The 21,091-nt window shown below is 39.1% G+C and overlaps 1 protein-coding gene across 2 annotated transcripts in view; it reads left to right on the forward strand.

The window, feature by feature from the left end:
- LOC109982959 (MAM domain-containing glycosylphosphatidylinositol anchor protein 2) overlaps positions 1-21,091 on the forward strand; it is a 189,012-nt gene that overhangs the window by 66,852 nt on the left and 101,069 nt on the right. For both annotated transcript variants that reach the window (XM_065963663.1, XM_065963664.1), the window contains exon 3: positions 9,473-9,647. In XM_065963663.1, coding sequence (XP_065819735.1) covers positions 9,473-9,647 — 175 coding nt within the window. The remainder of the gene's footprint in view (positions 1-9,472; positions 9,648-21,091) is intronic.

Here is a 21,091-nt window from a genome sequence, read left to right on the forward strand (position 1 = left end):
AATGTGAAGCCTCTTAAATTGGCGACAGGCTCACAGACCCACGGTTTCTATCGTTGTGGAGGGGAGGGGGGGGGGGGGCCACATCACGCTCATCATCTCCGTCTTTCCTCTTAATTAGAATTTGTGAAACACTGAGCGGAGTGAGGGGAGGGGAAGAGGAAGAGGAGAGTGGGAGATCAAAAGCCCTGCATAGCTGTGGCAGGAGAGGCAGGATCTCCTTTGAAACCGAGTCATTATGAGACTCACACGGTTTTCCCTGGCACAGCGGGTCTCGGCTGTGTCTCTGCGGACTCTGGGATGTGTCAGCTCTGTCCCCCCTCTGGTAATGGCATGGGACCGTATGATGGGGGTGTGGGTAAGTGCACACTCATTTAGAGATGATTTGGAATCTGGAGAGGTTATCTGGGGTGGCGGCGAACCTCAGGCTGGTTTTGTGATGTTGGCGGGGGGGGGGGGGGGGGGGGGGGGGACACAAGGATACGTGACCTCAGCGGAGACAGACTCCCAAAGCTAACACGACAATAACAGCTCCTCTTTTCATTAGAATAAAAGATTAATCCTCTGAACATGTTCTGAGTCTATCTGCGCCCTAAAGTTCCACATTTTAATTGAGTCCAGTTAATACATCTTTCAACAGCAGACGTAATCAGTACTCTTTGCAAAGGTTATGGTGCACTTTCACTGTCCTGTTTTGATAAATGGCACAAGCAAAGGAAGAAATACTGGTGTTAGAAAGTTCAAACACACATACAGTATCTTTTTCTCCTGACTTTTTCTGTGGCATGCACAAACACCAGAACACACATTCCTCTAGTTCCTCAAGCATGCAACTTCCTCAAGTTAGTTAAAACATGTTAACATTTATCCTGAGCTTCTTTTGCCCATAAATACTTCGACATATCGCATATATAAAGTTCTGTTTTATCTCTTTTTTTTTCTTTGTGAGATTTCCTCATGGGCTTTTTATGCCTTTCTTGAGAGGTAGGACAGTGGAGTGATTCAGAAACATGGGAGAGAGAGAGAGTGGCTACCAGCGCTCCCTATACTATTTAGTGTCATATAAAACATTAATGCGGCTCAAATTTCAAACGAAACAAGGATTACAGAACTTTCTCAGGATCCAAACTGTAATGAACACTTTGATTCCTCGTAAAAAAAAAATGATGTCCTACATCCTCTGCTGTCTGCATTTACTTTGATTTTAAGATGAAATGTTTAAGCAATTAATTCAAACCCACTCACTAACACCTCAGACTTCCATTGAAACTTTAAATCAAATGGCTAACGTTATTAAAATAAGCAAATATATTGTTAAAAATACTGTGAGGTTCACATAAACCAACCACACCCAACTTTTCATTTATTTGACAAAAACAGCTGCTGATGCTGTTCTGTAGCAAGCTGTCAAATGTCTTCTAGTCTAGCCTGAGGGATGTTAGATCATCAGGTCAAGTGCTCCCCAATGTTCCCAAAAGCTATGTTTTGCAGAAAACTTACAGAACTGACAACTCTGCAGATATCTTACCAGCAACAACAGGTGAGATCATGACAAATACTGGTTGGTACAGTTCATTATTATGCTGACATTGGTAGAAACATTTGTGGTTTTACATACCCGGCTTTAAACCAATAGGGGTATTGAAAGGGTGAGTGAGGGTCCATGTCTAAGATGTCCATGTCCATGTCCATGTCTGTGAAATATTAGAATGGATATAGAGGAATGCACTAAACAATAACTACTTCAATGATAATGCATTCAACAAATATCAAAGAGCAATGTATAAACACCTCTGTTTTTAACATAAATGAAACACATTTTGAAAAGAAATACATTTAATAGTATAAAAAGAAAACCTCATTAATGCCTACTTTGATACTAAAAATGAAGTTCAGATTTTCTTAAAACTTTAATGTCTTATGTCTGAGTGAAGTGAAGATAATTTGCATTTGAAGCGCAGAAGTTGTGAACACAAGGTAACAATTCAAAAAGACAGAGGCACTGTCCAATGGTCTCACATTTTACTTTGTCATTTTTAAGATCGAGCCAAAGGCTTTAAGCAAAATAAGATCTGCCAGATTCAAGTCAACCGGTATGATCTAAGACAGTGGTTCTCAATCTAAACTGGTCTAGTCTAAGGACCCACAACTACCTCCTTCCTAGCAGTTAGGAACTAGGCGGACTCAAACCATGCAACATGTGGTGAGCAGTAAAATATTTTGGGCTCTGCTGAAAACAATCAGAGCTTAAGCCCCATAACATGCCTCTGTGCTGCCTGTGATCCACGCCTAATGCTCATGGGAAACTACTAACTCCTATCATTGAAGTCATTTAGATATTTTTTTTCACTCATGAGCCTCCATACCAGCTGTAACTTTAACCACACACTCCATCTGCACCACCAAAGCACAGGGGGCCAAGTCACACTCCTTGATCCCTGTAAACGGCTTCAATTAGTTCTGCATTAGCAAATCACAAAATTGCTTTTTCCATCATTACTGTCCAGATTTCAGTCCCTTTCCCTGACTTTGAGAGACTACGAGCTCCCATGATGACACGCAGACCGAGGGGTGTCGAGCCAAGTACAACATCAGCACCACAAAGGACCAACCGCAGAGCAAATGGGGCCACGGTTGGCAATTTTCGCCACCATTTAATTCCTCACATGTCTATCAATATGCACGCTTCCTAAATTACATAGGCTCCCCTCAGGCTTTCCAAATGATGGAGTCTCTGGATTGTGTCCAACAGGGCAGCAGCTTCCGCACAGCAGGCCTCAGTCAGCCCCATGCACACCCGCCCACCCACCTCAGAGGAAAAACAGAGGCTTTCTTTTAATAATATCATACATGTGTGTTATACACAAACACACAAAGCCAACCACACACACCTTTAACAGCCACAGCACCTCCTTCCAATTTAATTGTCAAATAAATATATGTTCCTGTCAGTCATCTGCACACAGTATAATATGTAGTTGTTTCACTAAGCCTCCTGGGTTTGGCATTTCAAGGTGTTTGAAGTGTTCTACATGAAATGACTATGGCTGTTGCCGTCTGACAGGCTCTGGGGGCATCCAGTCATACTCTCACAGATGTAAAGTGCAGAGTTACATGAACATGAGTCCTATAGCTCTCTGTGGAGAAAGATAACAGAAAAATCTTTGTTCTGGCCTGAACCTTTCATCTTTTGGTGAAACACAAGCATGTCCATTGGCTTGCTCTTTCGGTACCTTCTGTGTTTTTCTGGAAAATAGTTGGTTGAGAAATGAACAAAAATTTTAGCACAACATGATATTTAATTCTGAATCACTTTTCTTCATATACGAGATTAATTAGTTTGATCCATTAGAACTGATGGATTGATAGACAATGAAAATAAAAGGAAACTCTCAGGCTTTAGCCACTCCACAAACAGAGGTTTGTGCTCTCAGAGTTTGACTTAAGACTTTCAAAAAAGAATTATGTGGATACCTTCTTCAAGAGAGGAACCAAAAAAATACTGGAGCACACAAATCACTTAAAGGAAGAATATGCGATTTTTTGATCCAGCAGATGTCGCCCTTGAGCACCAGTATGAAAACAAAAAAACTTGCATTGTTGTGTTTGCATGCTAATGCTAGCTATCTTTGTTATGCTCGTATCTTCACACTGCATGTAAATTTACCCAAAATGACCGTGATCACTTACGTGACATTAAAATAAGAAGTGAGTACAGTATGTTATTCTTCTTTTCTCTAGTTCTCTACTCAATTGAACAACATTTATATGCAAGGGGATAAGCCTGCCTGCCGTCCCGGCGATTTAAACATGCTATAGATACGGCTCGGAAAACATCACAGACAGCGGGACTGGGGTGCTACACTCATTGTAGACAGTCATGACTTACAAAGTTATTTTCAGAGGATATACTTGATTTCTGCTACATTTAAGTGTGAAAAATCTCATATTCTTCCTTTAAGGCAGATTTAATAAAGGTGCAAAGGACTAACGTTCCGACGCATCGCGTCTTCTTCAGAGTCAAACCCACTCTGTAGACTTCGATTTGTGTTCTCCAGTATTTTTTTGGTTCCTGTCTTGATGAAGACAATTAGAATCCTTTGTTGCAGCTCTAACAAATATAAATATAAATCCCTGTTTTCTTACTCTCTCGCAGGCAAACAAAATGGCCACAAATGGTTTTCCCAATACTCTTAATGTATTATAAAAAAAATGTTGATTAGCACCGTCTTTTTCAATCATCTCCCTTTATCTACATCCAAAACAGTTTTTTGAGGTATGCAATGAGCAGGAATCTAAGCTTCTTCAATTCTGATAACAGTCATTTATCAAAAGCAATTGTAAAACATCAACATTGATTTCAGCTTCACAACAGTGAAGAATAGCTGTTTTTTAGTTGCATAAGAATGGTAACGGAATACCAATGCGATTGGAAGTGGTCCCAAGAGTTGTGATAAGCTCCTCTAATTCATTCTTGACCTTTTATAGATTACAGCGTTAACTGGGATATAAATGAGTGATTGATACTTAATAAGTATATTGGCTTCAGCCCTGCCTCTATTAAATATGACGACTCATAAACCTTTCCTTCGTCTTTAACAGCCTCTCACTCTCCCCATGTAAGACCACCACATACATAAAGCTTTTTTTCTGTTCATACTTTCATGGTTACTGTTCCCCTGCTTGCTTCATTGTCTATGATCGCAAATAGACATCAAAGAGTCCCTGATGATGAAGCCATCTGCCCCCGTCTCCCCTGCCCTGGCCTCTGTCCACTATGTCCACACTTCTTTGTTTGAGTACCAGGCTCCAATAGCCAGCTACACCACATTGCAAACACTGCAAACACTTTTTTTTTTCAATGATTGGCTGGCCAGCTTCAGCTCGCTGCGCTGTGGGTCAGCGAGTACAAATAAGATGACCTCAGGCTCTGGGACTGCTTGCTTTATACTGACCAATTGGAGTATGAGATCTGTTTTGGATGCTCCCATGGCAGTTGGCTTACATTGCTGGTATCATTAGCAGATGGTGCTTCTTCTTCTTTTTTTTCTTTTTTTTTTTACATGATTTAACCTTTTTTTGTCTGTTAGTCATTCAAACATCAGAATGGGGGGGGGGATTTAGGGAGAATAGAGTTATCTCTGAACTACACCTTTTGCAAGCAGTCTTTGTATAAAGTTGTTTTAAATTTAATTCAACTTCAGCACTCAAACATATTTTACTAGAGATCTTCATGTATCAGTAATTCAGTCCTGAAATCTAATGTTTTACCTTCATCATTGGCTGATACCATCCACCTCTCTTTACTAGAGCGATTGTAAGAATATGAATATACGCTGGAAAAACACTGGTTGTTAAAGTTGTGCTAGCTTTGAATAAGACACCAAACAGTTTTGTTTGTAATTAATTGTCAGACGATAATCTACCATACCCGCTGACTTTTTTTGGCATATTTGCTAATTTTATTGGAATGGTACTTTGTCTGGTGTATTTGTAATACTCAAGTCATACTCATGCTGTTACATAATTATCTTTATGGGTGGATGGATGGATGGGTGGATGGATGGATGGATGGGTTAAAAACACTTAGGTTAAAATACTTCTTCCAACAAAAGAAAATCAATGACAAGGCAGGTTTCAAAGTTAAGGTACTCGTTACCTCCTTGACTCATATTTACATAAATGGTGGTGGTGAGGGGGGGAATCATTCTGCATGATTCACCTCGTCAACAGGGGGTGCTTTTATCTAAAGCGACGTCAATCAGAGGGTAAGAACAACACAAGTAAGGATCTAGAAGAAGTCCGTGAAACACGTAGAAGACATTTTTTGCTCTGCTTAAATAAAATTGTAAAAAGAATAAATAAAAAGTGCCCAAGAAGTCCACAAACTAATTATTGATTTGATCGCTTTTATTAATTATTATATTGTGCCTTTCTTTTGGAATGGTGGGATGTCACATCGGGTTGGTAGGCCATAACCCCAAATCAACAGTGGGGGAAATTCTGTTGAAGACACTGGATTTACACAGGAGATACTGTATTTTAGGGGGTATGAATATAAAATCGCAACAACATTGAGGTTAAACTACAAAAAAGTTTAATCACAATGCAAAACAAGCTGAATCCTACCTTTTTACATTTGGTGCACATTTCCCTCTTGGCTTTGACTTTTGTGTCTCTGCCTTATAACTTGCAGAATCAAAGACTTCACTGAGTCAAGTTTCATGTCGTACAAGGGCCAGTATGTCCTATTATAGACCTGTAGAGTCTTTTCTCCCACAATTTGTGATTTTAGACCCCCCGTTACTTCGTCTGATCACTTGATTGTCATGCTCAGCCACACTTGGCTACACCACTGAGCCATACAGACTGCCATCACTTTCTAAAAGAAAGAAAAAGATGGCAAGCAATTAAAAACCAGTGTGTAGTTAGGGAAAGTGAAACGTCACAGCAGGCATTATAGAAGATTCAGTGAAGAGGCATGCTCCAGCATATGATCCCTGCATAACAACAGACACTGGGTGCATTTTAATTAGCTCTTGCCGTGACATCACAGCATGGGTGGTCTCAAACACTGCTGGAATTTTCTGTTGGATACTAATCTAACAGAGCTTTTGCTCCCCCTGAAAGCAAATGTTGATCTTTGTATCAGTGTTTGATCTAAGAGGGAATGGTGTTATTTTTGTGATGGCGTTTTAGAACTAAGTGGTGTCATCTTTTTGACGTAAAAAAAACATTAAATGTAAAATATCACACAATTTTTCTGAGCTATGTAAAGGGAAACATGAAAACCAGACTCCATTTACATTTCATGCTCATGAAGTATGCAGTCAACTGCAAGGGGGAGACAGGAATAATGCATTCTGGCCATAAAACAGCAGCTGGGTGTTACGTCTTGAGCAGTTTGACTTATTCCCTCGTGTATATTTGCAGGCACCTTATGGGTCCCAGCTGAGGAATGAACAGAGCTGCAAAAATAGCACAAAAACTTTGCCAGGCTGTCGGTGGGCAAGGAGGAGCAATTATCATATCGTTCAAATCCGCCAGCTCTTCTCAGATCAAGAGTATTTGCATTGCGGTAAGGAGAGTGAAGAGGGTCAAATTGTTCTCAGCAGGCGTACTTCAGGACCTCCCTCTTGTGGCTCGAGGCGCTCAGATGTAGAAAAGTCAGAAGAGAGGAGAAGTGAAAATGGCTTCAGGGTACGGCGAGAGTTGAAAGCTTGCTGATAAAGTGACCTGCTGCCCCTGTGAAACAAACAGGAGTGCTTTCCTTTTGAAAAAATGAAGAGTTATTTGAATACCCACTTCTTAGCGTCACTCCAACAATGCACTTATTGATATTCCCTTTTTACTAAATCTCAAAGCTCTTTGCACAAAAGGAAAAGAAATACATTGGGGTATAAGCTGGAGGGAATATTAAATTCTGCTGAGGTTGCCATAAACCAGCTTGCTTTGTATTTGCATGGAAACTATAGGAGAGTGACACAGAATTCCACAACTTTTACTCCATCTCATTTACAATCAGTAGTTATTTTAAGGCTTGTTTTGCTGAACTCATGATCTCCAAAGTTGTTATAATAGGCGCCAAGATTCTCTAACAGTGGGGCTTTATCATCGATCTACTGCTGAGTGTGGGCTTTTATATAGAGAGCTTTCCCTCAGTGCCCCTTGATGCATTCGAAACAGGCTGAGTGAAGCCTCTTCTGTGCTGTGTATTCATTTAGGAGGCATTTATTTTTGATGGTGTTGTATCAACTGTAAGGCTGAATAAAGGGGATATGACAAAAGCACAGTCTGGACAAGGACTTATTCCTTTATTTACCAAAGACAGAGGTCTGCAAAACGTGAAATACAGCATAAACAAGTCTTTGAGTTTCAGGAGAGTTAATTTGTTTCTGCCACTCTGAACAGTTACACCCCAAGCAAAATGGAGAATCTGAAACTACTCTGATAAACTTTTGAATTGCGCTCCATGTCATCCTGTAGCCCCAAGCTCCTTGAATGGAGCGCCATTATCAGGTTTTGGACCCCCCACCCTTTGATTCGCTTTCACTGGAAAATGACCGAACATCAAGCATTTGTAACCTCAGGCTAGAGTCGTCAGGGGTAAAAACCCGACAGCTTTAGCAGCGCAGCGACAACCTCCCAAGATAGCACCCAATCCCCATCCCTCCCTGCTATGATATCCCTGCTCCATCTGATGCTATCGCTGTAAAATGGGATGTTATCAGCATCCGAGATGATGCCGCACCATACCGTGTGGAGATATTGGATTCTAATTCACAGCCTCCCCTGCCTAGACAGAGATATGTGAGGCTCTGCAGGCAAAGCCAGTCCATCTGTGGCTTACTTAGCAACAAGGATTGAATGCAGCTTTATGCTCCGTCGTTCTGGATGTGTGCCCCCCCTCAGGCCACAGTTGTCACGGTACCTGTTCATGCTGTACGCTTTAATGAGGACAGGAGAGGGAGATGATGGAGAGTCAATTACAAGCTCATGTTGGAGAGTAACACCATTTCACCTTTCATTACTCTTCAGTGCCACGGGCTAACCAGGGCTCATCAGTTAGTGAAAGGTGTTCATGCTGTGAAGGTTAGCTCAGGTCAGTCTTGTGTGAAACAGAGAAAACGGGAACATTTGTCAGTCATCAGATTCCTCTTTGAACTGTGACATTTGATAAATGAACAGTGTCCTTTATCAGCCAGCTGCAAATACTTAATAAGTCAAAAAATGACGACGAAAGCAAAATTTTGTTATAATTTTGTGAGAAACCTTTGTTTCTAAACTGATCCTATTTTGAAGGGACATTTTGATGCCAATTTACTTTCTTTCCAATAGTGAAAACAGCTATACTGACTTGGTACAAAACAACAGTAATTGCCTGTTAGTGCCTTTAAATGTTGCTAATTAATGCAATATATATTGTGTTTATTAACTGAAATAAACTATCACATCATTTAGGAAAAGTGTGTAAATTGTCTGAGGCTACTTGCTGCCTGACACATGACAAAAAGACTTCATGAAATCCCATTTTTCATGAAGTGAAAAAGTTTTTTTGGGACAATACAAACTCACATTTTTCCTTGATGACTTCGTTGAGCTCACTTAACTCATTAGTTTTGCTCAAGTTGCTTTCAGTTCCATTCTAGTTTTAAGTGTACAATGAATGTCAATTTAGCGAAATACTCATGAAAATATATTCAAGAAAACAGTTTTCTTGTTCTGACTTGTTAAGCGCCATTGGGTCCCTTGGAAAGCACTTTATAAATTCAAGCTATTATTATCCCTCCCTCCTGTCCAACAATTGAATTCCAGCTTTTATTAGATAATTTACAATATTGTTTGAATTGCATTGTATTTATGTCTAAGGTACTCACCCATCTCTGTGTTGCATGCATACTATACTAAAAGATGAACGTTTGAACCAGAATTATAGGACTAAACAAAAGTCATATTGGCTTTTTCATCTTCACAGATCCGATGGACAAAGACAGCAGGCAGTGTGTCGGACCGCTTCCAGGACTCCAGTGTGTTTAATGAGACGTTGAACATTGCAAAGATCTTGAGGACACAGGGAGGACGCTACTACTGCAAGGCTGAGAACGGCTTAGGATCTCCGGCCATCAAGTCCATCAGGGTGGACGTCTACTGTAAGTCTGACTTTCAAAAATCATAGATAATTTTGTATATGTCATTATAATTGTAAAATTAAGAGATTATGCAATAATTTTTTTTTTTTTAACCTTTATTTATCCAGGCAAGTCCCATTGAGATTAAAAACCTATTTTTCAAGGGAGTCCTGGCCAAGAAGCAGCAAAAGTCACACAGTCACACTCACAACATACAGACAGCAATTAAAATTATAAAAAAACAGTTACAATTAAAGGAGGTCATCTCAAGTGCTCTCAGCCTGGATTTAAAAGCATTCAAAGAAATCAGTTCAGTTATTTTCCAGTCTTTTTGCAGCATGTTCCATGTAGAAGGAGCAGAGTAGACGAAAGCCCTTTTTCCCAGCTCTGTGCGGGCAAATGGAACAGACAGCAACAGCTGATCATTTGAACGCAAACCGTAAGAATCAACAGTTCTCCGTGTGATTAGGTTACAGATGTAGGAGGGCAGTAACCCAAGCATGGCCTTGTAAATAAAAGTGCACCAGTGTCCCAGCCTCCTGGTGAACAAACCTTAATTTTGCAATGTTCCTGCTTGACAATTCCCCCACCCCCTGCCCTGTTTGTGAATGACATCAGATACAGATGATTTCCAGATCACTTTTTATTCAGTTTCTTAGCGTAGTTTAGCTTCTAACTGAAAATTATGGATTTTTAAGTTTTGTTTGTTTCCTGCGTTTGTATTACGAAGCTCTGAGTTGTGTTAAATTGCTTCAGCTGTAAACGGCCCATTTCCTATTAGGGCTGTTTCACAATAAAAGCACTTCAACGGCATGTCAACTGGAGACTTTTAGGCTGCTATTATGTTTCTTTACATAGCAATGTCTACTTCACAAGACAGGTGCACAGGAAGATAATGCACTCTGTCTCTCTTGCAATGAACTAACTGACAATATGTTGGATACAAAACATTGCCTATGTATTTTTGCAAGATAGACTGTGAAGGAGTCAAATGTTTAAGTACTTGAAATTCTGACTTCAACATAAATCTTTTTGTGTCGTTAAAACATTAAGCTAATATATCCATTATCTTGTGTTATAAAGTAAATAGAAGTTTTGAATAGAATAGAAGTGTATTTATGAAACACATTTCATTACAGGTAACCTCAATGTGCTTTACTTTGAAGATAAAAAAAAAACATACAAAATAGCTGTGTCAACAATCATTGATATGATACAAAAAACTAATTAGGAACAAAACAGTACAAAGACATGATTGGTGAAGTTAAAAAGGGTAGAAATGTTTTATTTATTTATGTGTGTTTAAGCCCACTTCACACTTCACACTGCATTTATCAGTGCTTCAGTTGAGCCACCCCAGTCGAAAAAAAAGCTGGACACACCACTGGACTCAAGGCCTATCTAAGATGATAAATTGGCTAAAGGTGTGACTTTCAGAGTCTGTTCCTGTGTTACTCTGCCAAGGTCTGAACCAGATGATGCTTTGTCTTCTATTGCACTGCTAGGACACCAGAAAGCCTTGACCCTCTTTTCACACCTCTTATTATGTAACTGAGTCAGTCTCTTAGCAGTGAACACTTCTATAAAGAGCGGCTGCCAAAACGGTTATCTCTTAAATTAAACCCATATATGCTTTATTAAAAAGTTATAAAAACTTGAAGATGCACAGAAAAAATGAAGAGCTGAAATATCCATGTCTTAAATTGCCAAAATCACCTTCAATTACTCAAATGCATCCATGAACACAGACGGCTGCAGCCCCGCCACTAAATGCTGATCTGTTTGTAATATCATGGAATCTTACAGCCATAATAAAGCAATATTTCTACTGTAAATGAAAATGTTGTTATTTGGAGAGAGAGCATCCAAAGAGACCTTTCATACTCTCCTGAAAATGATGACTAAGCTGAAACACTTTTTTTATGACAGCAAGAGTATATTCTCTTTTTTAACTTTATATAGGGAGGATTCATTAGCATCGGAAAATGAGTAATAGATCTTTTTATTTTATTGATGATACATTGACTGCCCAATTTTATCTCACAAGTAGCAAAATAGTGCTGGGGCAGTGATCTCAGTGTTCCTCCTCCATTAAGTAATTTATATCTGAGAGCATTTATACATAGATGGGAGGAGTTGTATTTTATTCATCTTCTGAAAGATCTATCAGCCGCTTTCTACTATTCCCTTCCCTGGTACGATATTTTATGCCAAGCTGCAGAGTAAAAAATCCAATATCTCTGGAAATTGATGACCTCTTTGCCCTTAATGTGTTGCCAAACATCCAATTATCAGTCACAGAGGAAATACAGAGTTGGTTGAGCAAACATTCATGCACTAAATAAGATGCCCTTCAGCCCTTTGGCTTCTGTCTGTAGTTCTGTGAGAAATACTCTAGCACTTTGGGGCCTCTCCACCCTCTTCTTTAATATTTTCCCACCTGCCTATGTCTTATAGTCCTGACCCTTGTTCGTGTGGGCATCCTTGTATCTGTTTATTTGGACTGACATGGGCAGGGGTTGTGGAATTGAAGCTTGTTGTGGGGAAGGCCGCAGCGGAGCAGAGGCTGAACTCGCCTCAGCAGCTGACAGTCAGAACGTTGTTCCCACCATGCACCATTTCACCTTGGCTGCGTTAAAGAGCCGGAGGAGCAAGCGTGGAAGTGAAGCCAGATAGCACAGAGAGAGACACACCCGAGGATAATCACAGAGCGTGGCTCCTCAATCTTCTCAGGTTCTGAGGCTAGACTTTTCAAAATGATCTAAATGCAAATGGAATCAACCGCGTAACGTTTGATACATGTTTTTTGTTTTTTCAAAGCTCTGTTGCCCCTAGGACAGTTCTCCTTGCACCAATAGCATAAAACACATAAATGACATAAGACATCAAAATCAAGACAGCACATAAAACACATGAAAAAAACAATTAAAAATACATCACTGTGAAGGATATGATGCCACTTTTAGTCTGAATCTAGGGCATTCTGTACCTGCGACCTGAAGTTAAAAGTAGAAATTCAGACCAAAGAGCATTCAGTGGTACTGTTACGATCTAATTTTCAATTAGTGAGTCACCCAAGGAATACTGCATGTTTGTTTCCAAATGATCCTGCTGCAAAGTTTAACAGCTCTTTCCAGTTAGTGTTTGTTTAAATAATTTAAATTATGTAGGTATTCATAATATACCTACAGCTCAAATAAATACAGTCTACAGCCATTAAAGCCAAAGTGTGTATTTTTTTAAATAACACCTTGACAGAGCAAATAGATTAAATAAAAACACAGTTATTACAATGAAGTGATAATATCATATAGGTACATGGTCATGTCTGTAACACAATACAACAAACAGTTATACAATCTATTCACATTTGCTCTTCCACGCAAATCTATCGCAACATTGATGAAAACAGAAAAGCTACAACACTAATGAAACAACAAAGCAGAGATTCTTTTAGGATTTGCATTTTGTTCTCCTGATGATGTCCTTGCATCCGGCCTTGTAGCACTGAATGTGTGTACTTCATTAGCTCACACTATTTTGTTGCACATGCAGCTAAAGCACATCATTCCTCTGGAGCAGTGTTACAGCTGTCCCCTGGGGATGAAGTTAATTGACGAGCCTCGGCAGTATGTGCTATTTTTAGTGGTCTGCAGCTATGATTTTTAATTAGCAATGCATTTGCTGTTTTGAAGCTGGACCTCCCAACAACACCTTGACTTGTGCTCACTGTTTCTTTCAGATGTATCTTGCATGAATATATCTGTTCATATCAATGTTTTACATAAGAAACGATGAGGAAGTAGAAGTGGCAGTGATAAAAGAGAACGGAAACCGTTCTGCTCCGCGATCTGCTTTAAATCAAGAGGCTTTAAATTAGGGCTGCTCCATTATTACAATCGTTATCAAGATTATTTTTGATTGATATTGAGATCACGATTATTAAACATGATTACTCATTGATTTTACAACATTTGCATCTCATGTATTTACCAATTTTAAGCACTCTTAAAGGTCACATATCATACTTCTTTTCAACAATAAGTCTCAGAGCTCCCCAAAACATGTCTGTGAAGTTCCTTGTAATAAATCCACTCGGATCCTGTATTTGATCATGCCTTGTAACCCCTCCACTCCAGCCATGCTCAGAACAGGCTGTTTCTGTTTCTGTACCTTTAAATGCAAGTGAGCTGTGTTCGAGCATTGCTGATGTGATGGGAAAATCTCCAAACAGCCTGTTTGAGCACACATTTTCTGAAAAGTGGAGCAGGCAAAAGATGGAGAGGATGGACTTTCCTCATAATTGGGGGGTTTTTCGACAGACTAGGGACACATAGTATAAGAAAAACATGGTAACGTGTATTTTGCTTAATATGTGATCTTTAATCCTTTAACATTTGAACAATTTGAAAAACAAGTAATAAATACAAATATAAGTGTATCATAAATAATTATTAATCAATCCATATAAATTAATTATGTATTATTAAGGAAGTGGTGATGTTCTCTTGTTGCCAAATTAAAACAACAAAAACTTTGAAATGAACATGAAAAAAACAAACATATGGACAAAAAAAGCGCAATCTCATCGATGTTCTTTCCATGATTGTGGGAAGCCAAAATTGTAATAAAAGTATAAACTTGATTAATTGCCCAGCCCTCCTTTAGACCTGAGTGATCTCGCTACTAACTTGGTTTCCTTTATTTGTTTTTGGTTCCAGGAATCAAGAGTCTTATTTTCAATATTTAAGATAAACACAAGAGACCACCTACATATGCGCACCTTTCTTTAATGAAAGAATGACTTCCTTAAAAAACCCTTTTTTCTACAAACTGCTGCAGCCTGATTGATGCAGCTTCAGTGAAGTTTACGGAAGGAAGAAGGAATGCAGAAAGAGAGCGAGACAGTCAAAGTGTTCTGTACAGACGTCTATCAGCAGCAGATGAAAGAAGGAAGGTAAAAGGAACAGTAATCAGTGTCCTCAGCAGTCCAGAGGAGCTGATATTTACTATACAGCCGGCTAACTTATTTACAAAGCTCAGAAGTCCGTCTAAGCACATTTATACCTGCTGACACCTCAGTTGTGTTTGTGGGCCGTTGGATCTGTGGGGAAGGTCCTCTGCAAAGTTAATAAAGAACCTTTGCTCAACTCTTACACTGATCGATTTAGCCTTAAGATGCTCACCAGTTTTTCCTACAGGGGAGTCTTTTCACTGTTTTCATTAAGTTTCAGCTGCTTTAATTTTGCTGCAGTATCTAATGTTTCATCGAGTGACTGATTGGGGAGGGCTAAGGAGTTCTGCAGGGGAAGCTTAATGCAGGCTCGAGGTTCACTGACCATCGCAAGAACAATATATTTAACTGAAATGTGACAAAAAACTACTGCTTCAGACAGCTTCCAAAAAAACAAACTGTTTAAAGAGTTCAGGGACATGAACATTGAGTGTACAGCATTCATAAAAATATAATATAATCACCAGTTTTTGAAAAGAGAAGTATTGATATAATTGCTGTTCAATGGATCTGAAAGTATATTTTTTCTTTTAATTTGTGAATCAAATCAGCATAACTTGGCATTGACTGTTGATTTTGTAACACAACATTTACACATTTGATGATTTCATCATTTTCTTTGTTTTATTATTTGAAGAAATAGCTTTGTCAGAAATAACTGGCAATTTTTAAATACTACCCAGGCCTCTGTAAAACCTCAGAGAGACATTTCATCGACTCCATTTTTTAATGATTCCAATGAAAACTAATTACTGCTTGATTGTGAAAGTAATTGGTGGTTGCTGCTCTTATATTAACCTGCAGAATGAATCTCCCAAAAATCCACTTTCCACCATCAAACAAAACAATCTTTGAGACCATTATTGGCAAATTCCGGTTGTCAAATTCAACCAGAGAGACTGACACAGGAAGATTTCAGCTGATGGAAAAAAAGGAAGAAACAAATTGCTGTGCCTTAAACCTGCTCAGTCCGGGTCAGCATGTGCAGTACAGGTTGTGATAAAGCAACCCTCTAAAAGCTCACTTTAAAATACTCTGGAGGAGCCTGGGAAAACAGAACGAATTTGAAACACAGAGGAGAAGAAAAAAGAAGACATATTACCAAGTTTCCCTTAATATCCCTGGAGAGAAAAAGCACATGTGTTGTTTGTCCATATGCGAATGTTGGACAGAAGATATTTATGTTGTCTGCTTACTCAACCAGTAACAGTCTGTGCCAGGGTGTGATAAAGTAACAATCAGGCGGTACATTCGTTGTGAGAAACAGCCCACTGGACTGAGGATATCATTTTCCTTTATTTTTCGCTGATATCTCTCACTGCGCTCCTTCTAAAGGAGGATTAGAATAAGACAATAGTCTGCTTTCTTTGTGTTATCTGTGGAAGGACTTACACAGCCCTCCCTCTACTCTGCTGTTGCTGAAGCCACAGAATTTAAATGAGGATACTGTGTGTTCGTTTATTTGCCTGAGTGCGATCTTTAAAAGCATTTTCTGGCAACAGCTGCATTCATTTACTTCTGAGATATGGGAATGTGTTCATGCAGAAGGACATAATAATAGTGGCTGCCCATTGGGTTCAAGCATATGCATGAACCCACTCTGTCCCGGTGAGGTCCTGATTCACACACGCATGTCAAAGGCTTAACCTGTTTTGGCATACTTCTCCTCGGTGCAAGCGGCGTGCACCTTGAGGCCGACTTTGGGAAAGTGTGTCTGCTTTGTGTTTGCCATCCATCGATGGAGTTCATGAAGAGGCCAAACAGCAGCTGATGGTGTTTGTTTAGCAGCCATGCTGGCTTTACTTTCATCCATTTGGTCAGTCTAACCAGAGCTTTCTATCTCATCAGATGTCCAAATCATGCTGCAGGGCTGTTAGGTGCCTGAGTAAATGTGTGCACAGAGCAGCAGAAGGCTGAAGGTTCTGCAGAAAACATTGGCTTGCAGAAACTTGGAACACGTAGATAAGAATTGAGTTTTGACTGAGGCTTATGCAGTTCCTATTAACTCCTGAATCCCTTCATTACTTGTGTTGGCTCTGTGCTTGCATTTATATACCCCGGAGAGGGAAGTGTGTGGGTTGAGGATCTAATGGGAGCCTATTTGTTAATAGGTTCAGTGGGATGAAGCAGGTCCTGGAGGCAGGTTCAATAAGTTGAATTATGAGTCAGATTGGAGAAAGATAAAATCATTAGCTTGTGAACCAGTTTTGATTCATGTATAGCTTTTATCTTTACAGATTCATGAATAAGTACATTGATCAATCCAATGCTCCATCCTATATGTATTCAAATTCCTGTAATATTGAAACAATGCAGCATTTTCATGTAGAAGATTAACAACTGATGTTGTCAAGATTCATCAGTTGTAGCTAGCTGAGTTTTACTTAGCTAATGTTAGCCATGTGAGTTGGTGGAAGCGTCTCAAGATGAATATGTAATTTCCTGCTAAAGAACAAAAATGCTAAAGAAAAATTCTTAGTCCCAGTAATTAGATGATCAATGTTTAGATTGTGAAAGTAAGAAAATATTCTTCCTTTATATCTCTGAGGGCTAACTAAGTGAAGATGTGAAAACATTATACTGTTTTGAGTTATGTTCCTTGGGGTTGCAGATAGAGTTTAGAGATAGAACTTTAAATGTAGAATCAGCTATATAAGAGAAAACTAGTCAATGCACAGATCCAAGGCTATGATAACCGTGACGAGGCCTCCAAAATTCAACAGGTTTCAGGTAGATTAAAATGCCAAAAGCGTGCTGCTAGCTGAGAGTATAATATTTATCAATCTATGCATAAATTTAACAGTCAGTCTATCAGCGTCCATGGATATAAAATATATTTTATCATTCTGCTTGTATCAAAGGGATACTTGATACTCAAGTCAATGTATTATTTGGTGCAGAGGGCAAAAATCAAACCCCTTTAGTTGCAGAAGTGTGAAGAGAGACTGACATTAGTAAAACTCTGGTAGCAACCCTTTGCAGAAATAGACGGTAAATGTGCTCGTTGTGAACAAGCCTCTTTTTTGAAACCTGTAACCCTAAAAACAAATAAATTTAGTTGATTATGAGGTGTTTTTTGGCCTTGGAGGAAATGCTAACTTAAAAACGCCAACTTAGTAGTACACTTGTTAGTGTTTGGTCATATTATGACCAAACACTGTACATTTTATTCCTCATGCTTTTGCTTTTGTATTTTCTGATTTGGAAAGGATGAAATAAATCACTAAAGCACTTATTTATGTAGCCTTGGCATGTGATCTAAAGCATCATCAACCCTGCAGTGTCGAGTTTAGCTGAGATTGGATCTTCTCTGTGAGAGACAGGTTCAGATGTGTTACTGTGCATCCACCTATCATGGATGTTTTAAGTTTATCAATCACACAGACAAGGGGCGGATACTAATAAAAGAATATCTGTGTAAAATAGTGATATATCATCATTCTTTTATCGTCCTGTCCTCATTAAAAATGAATAAAAGTAATACTAAACCTCCCATCACATCCACATCATCAATTTAAAGCCTAAAGTCAGCTTCATGTGCTAGGAATGAACGACGGACACCATCTTGTTATCTGAGAAAATGTGATCCTATGATTTGAGGTGATGTATTATACAATCTCCTGAAAAGATCCTATAATGCATGTAGACAAAGATGTATGTGCCGCTCCTCTTAAGTGCTTTTGGATGTAAATGACCCGCTGTGATGAATGGTGTGATACAGCCGCTGTGAGTTATCTGAGCCTTGTTTGAATCAGGATAGAATGAATCAGCACATTATGTGTACATTATGTAAATGTTTGCTGGTTTGGTTAATGGAGGTAAAGCCAGTTCACGACTGCCCATTACTCTTTCAAGGACTTGTTCCTGCGAGGCGCTCTCAATCAGAGTAGTGGAGTCGACCTCATCTATTGCTTTTGTTTTTCTCCCCATCAGGAGCTTAAGACACACTACAGAGTGCTCATGTTGATTATCTTGTGCATAATTTCGTTCTCATCAGCTTTTTGTTTTTTCGTTATTTCTTCTCAGGGTGACGAAATGCCACCGATTATTTATTCACACTTACTTTATTTGGTCCTCTCTTTTTTTTGGCCAGTATTTTGGGAAACAGAAAAACAACATGCCAATTATAGAGATGTGTCTATACAGAATGAGTCACAAGAATAATGATGATATTGATCTCAGGCTCTTCTCATTTATACAACAGAGGTTCATCAAGCTAAAAAGTATTTAATGACTGCCTGTGAATGATGTGATGTTGTCTGAAGTGGTCTCATGAGGATAGCAGGCTTGAAATGCTCAAAGGCCGAAATCAGTAGAAGAAGACTGTTTAAACAAATATCACACAGAGCTCTGTTGATGTAGTTTTACCAAAGAAGACCACCGAGACAAGAGATGAAGTAGTTGTTTATTGATGAAAAAAAGAAAGGGAATCATTGATGAGTGAAGGAGATATAACGTCATACAGAGCACCAGAGGCATGCATGTTAGACACCCCAATGTGTTCCTTAATGATGATGTCATCTCTGTTTCAATAGTGCATTGTGGCTGGACAAATATTTCAGTGTAAAGTGTTAACCAATCTGAAACCAATATATATGTTGTTTTTTTTTTAAAGACTCAAGGACGGGGATTTTTATAAACATAGCATGTCTTTGTTTGTTCCCCCTGCTGGTATATGAAGTCACTGTTGGAGATTCAATGTTGGCCGGGTTGTTTATATAGGTGGTTTGTATGATGTCCTCATATGTAATATAAGATAGTTAGTATCCAAAGATATACGATATTAGATTTAGCCCAAGTTGGAAGTATTGTACTGTAAAGCTGATACAGTATGAGCTATTTGAATTGCATCTCAAGGCAGCCCTACAAAAATCATCGTCTCTTTGGTGTTCCTGTCCTGGATATGAAAAATACTGGACAGTAAAAAGTTACTTTGAAAGCAGTTAAAGTATACAAGAGTCTTTCAGTCTGTATGACGTATAATGTTTTGTCGAAGTCCATCTTAAACACATTAATATTGGTCTTCTGTTTTTGGAAAAGCACTATTGATGGTGTTTCATTAAGGAGAAATCCTTCCTGCACCTAATCCCATCTCCCCCATCCCATTTTTCTTAACAATGAGTAAGGTCTTTTACCTGCTCTTTTGTAAAGCGCCTCGAGATAGCACTCGTTATGAATTGGTTCTATAATGATAGATTGATTGATTACTGGTTTACGGTTTGAACTATTGATGAAGTTTTTGTGTCAATTGAGCTAACAATTAGCTGCTAACCATTTATATGGTTAGATGAATGTTCGGTTTCAAACATCGCCAGATGGAGTTTAGCTCTGTAAGCTTAGCATTGTGTCCATAGCTTTTAGATGAAATACAGGAATTTCAGTTTACATTGCATGTTAATACTGACTTTTTAAAATGAGGAAAAGATTAAACAGACCTGACTCAGTTAAAACTGGTTTACAGCAGGTTCCTGTTCTGCAGCACATATAAAACAAAGATCACATCAGACAAATGAAAGAACCAATAATGTTGTTGAAAACAGTCCAATTCCAGAATCGGTATACTTTAATATAAAGTATTTTTTTCCTTTTGTTTAACTGGGAAACATGCTGTTATTTGAGCTGCCTTTTTGTCATTGTTATAAATGTTCATTTTTGTTTGTGGAGTCCTAATGGGAATCCCAATTTTGATATAATATATTAAACCAAATATCCAGAGGCTAAATTCTGTGCATGCCTGTACTCTACATCAACATTTTGTTAGAGGTCATACAAGCATCAACCACCTTGAATCCGGCCTGCTGTCGAGAAGAAGACCCCTCAGTAATGGATGATAAATTGTGTTATTTTTTAGAAAAACAGAGCAGGTGGAATTTTCAGATCCTGTTTGTTGCTTGTTGTCCAGCCCAAACAAAGACGAAGGTCGTTAGGCCCGAAACACATAAAAGAACTCCATCATGTCAGTGATGCTTTGGCTCCAACTCTAATGGTGGCTTTCTACACGCTGTTGTTTAGATCAGCGGTCTGCGGTCTGTGTTTGTTTTCTAGTGAGATGAATTACAGAGAAGATGGGCTGAGGCAGACTGTCTAAAGGAGAGGATGAAGAGGAAATTCATTACTCCTCCCCCCCTGAAATACACACACACACACACACACACACACACACACACCCACACACACCCACACAAACAAGAACACACATGCACATAGAGCACAACTTGGCCTCATTATTTCCTCATCTTCATCACTGGGAGGAACTGAGAGGTTGCAGGCTCTGCTGTGAGGCTGCTGACGTCTGCCCCTCCATTTATCTCACACATTGACCACGTGAACAGACACACACACACTCACACACACACACACACACACACACACACACACACACAGAGACATTAGTCTTTCACACATGCCCACAGACACCCAATGTTCCTCCAAAGAGAGCATAATTGGAAAC

The sequence above is a fragment of the Labrus bergylta genome, chromosome 15, assembly GCF_963930695.1.
Source record: "Labrus bergylta chromosome 15, fLabBer1.1, whole genome shotgun sequence".
Taxonomy (NCBI): Eukaryota; Metazoa; Chordata; class Actinopteri; order Labriformes; family Labridae; genus Labrus; species Labrus bergylta.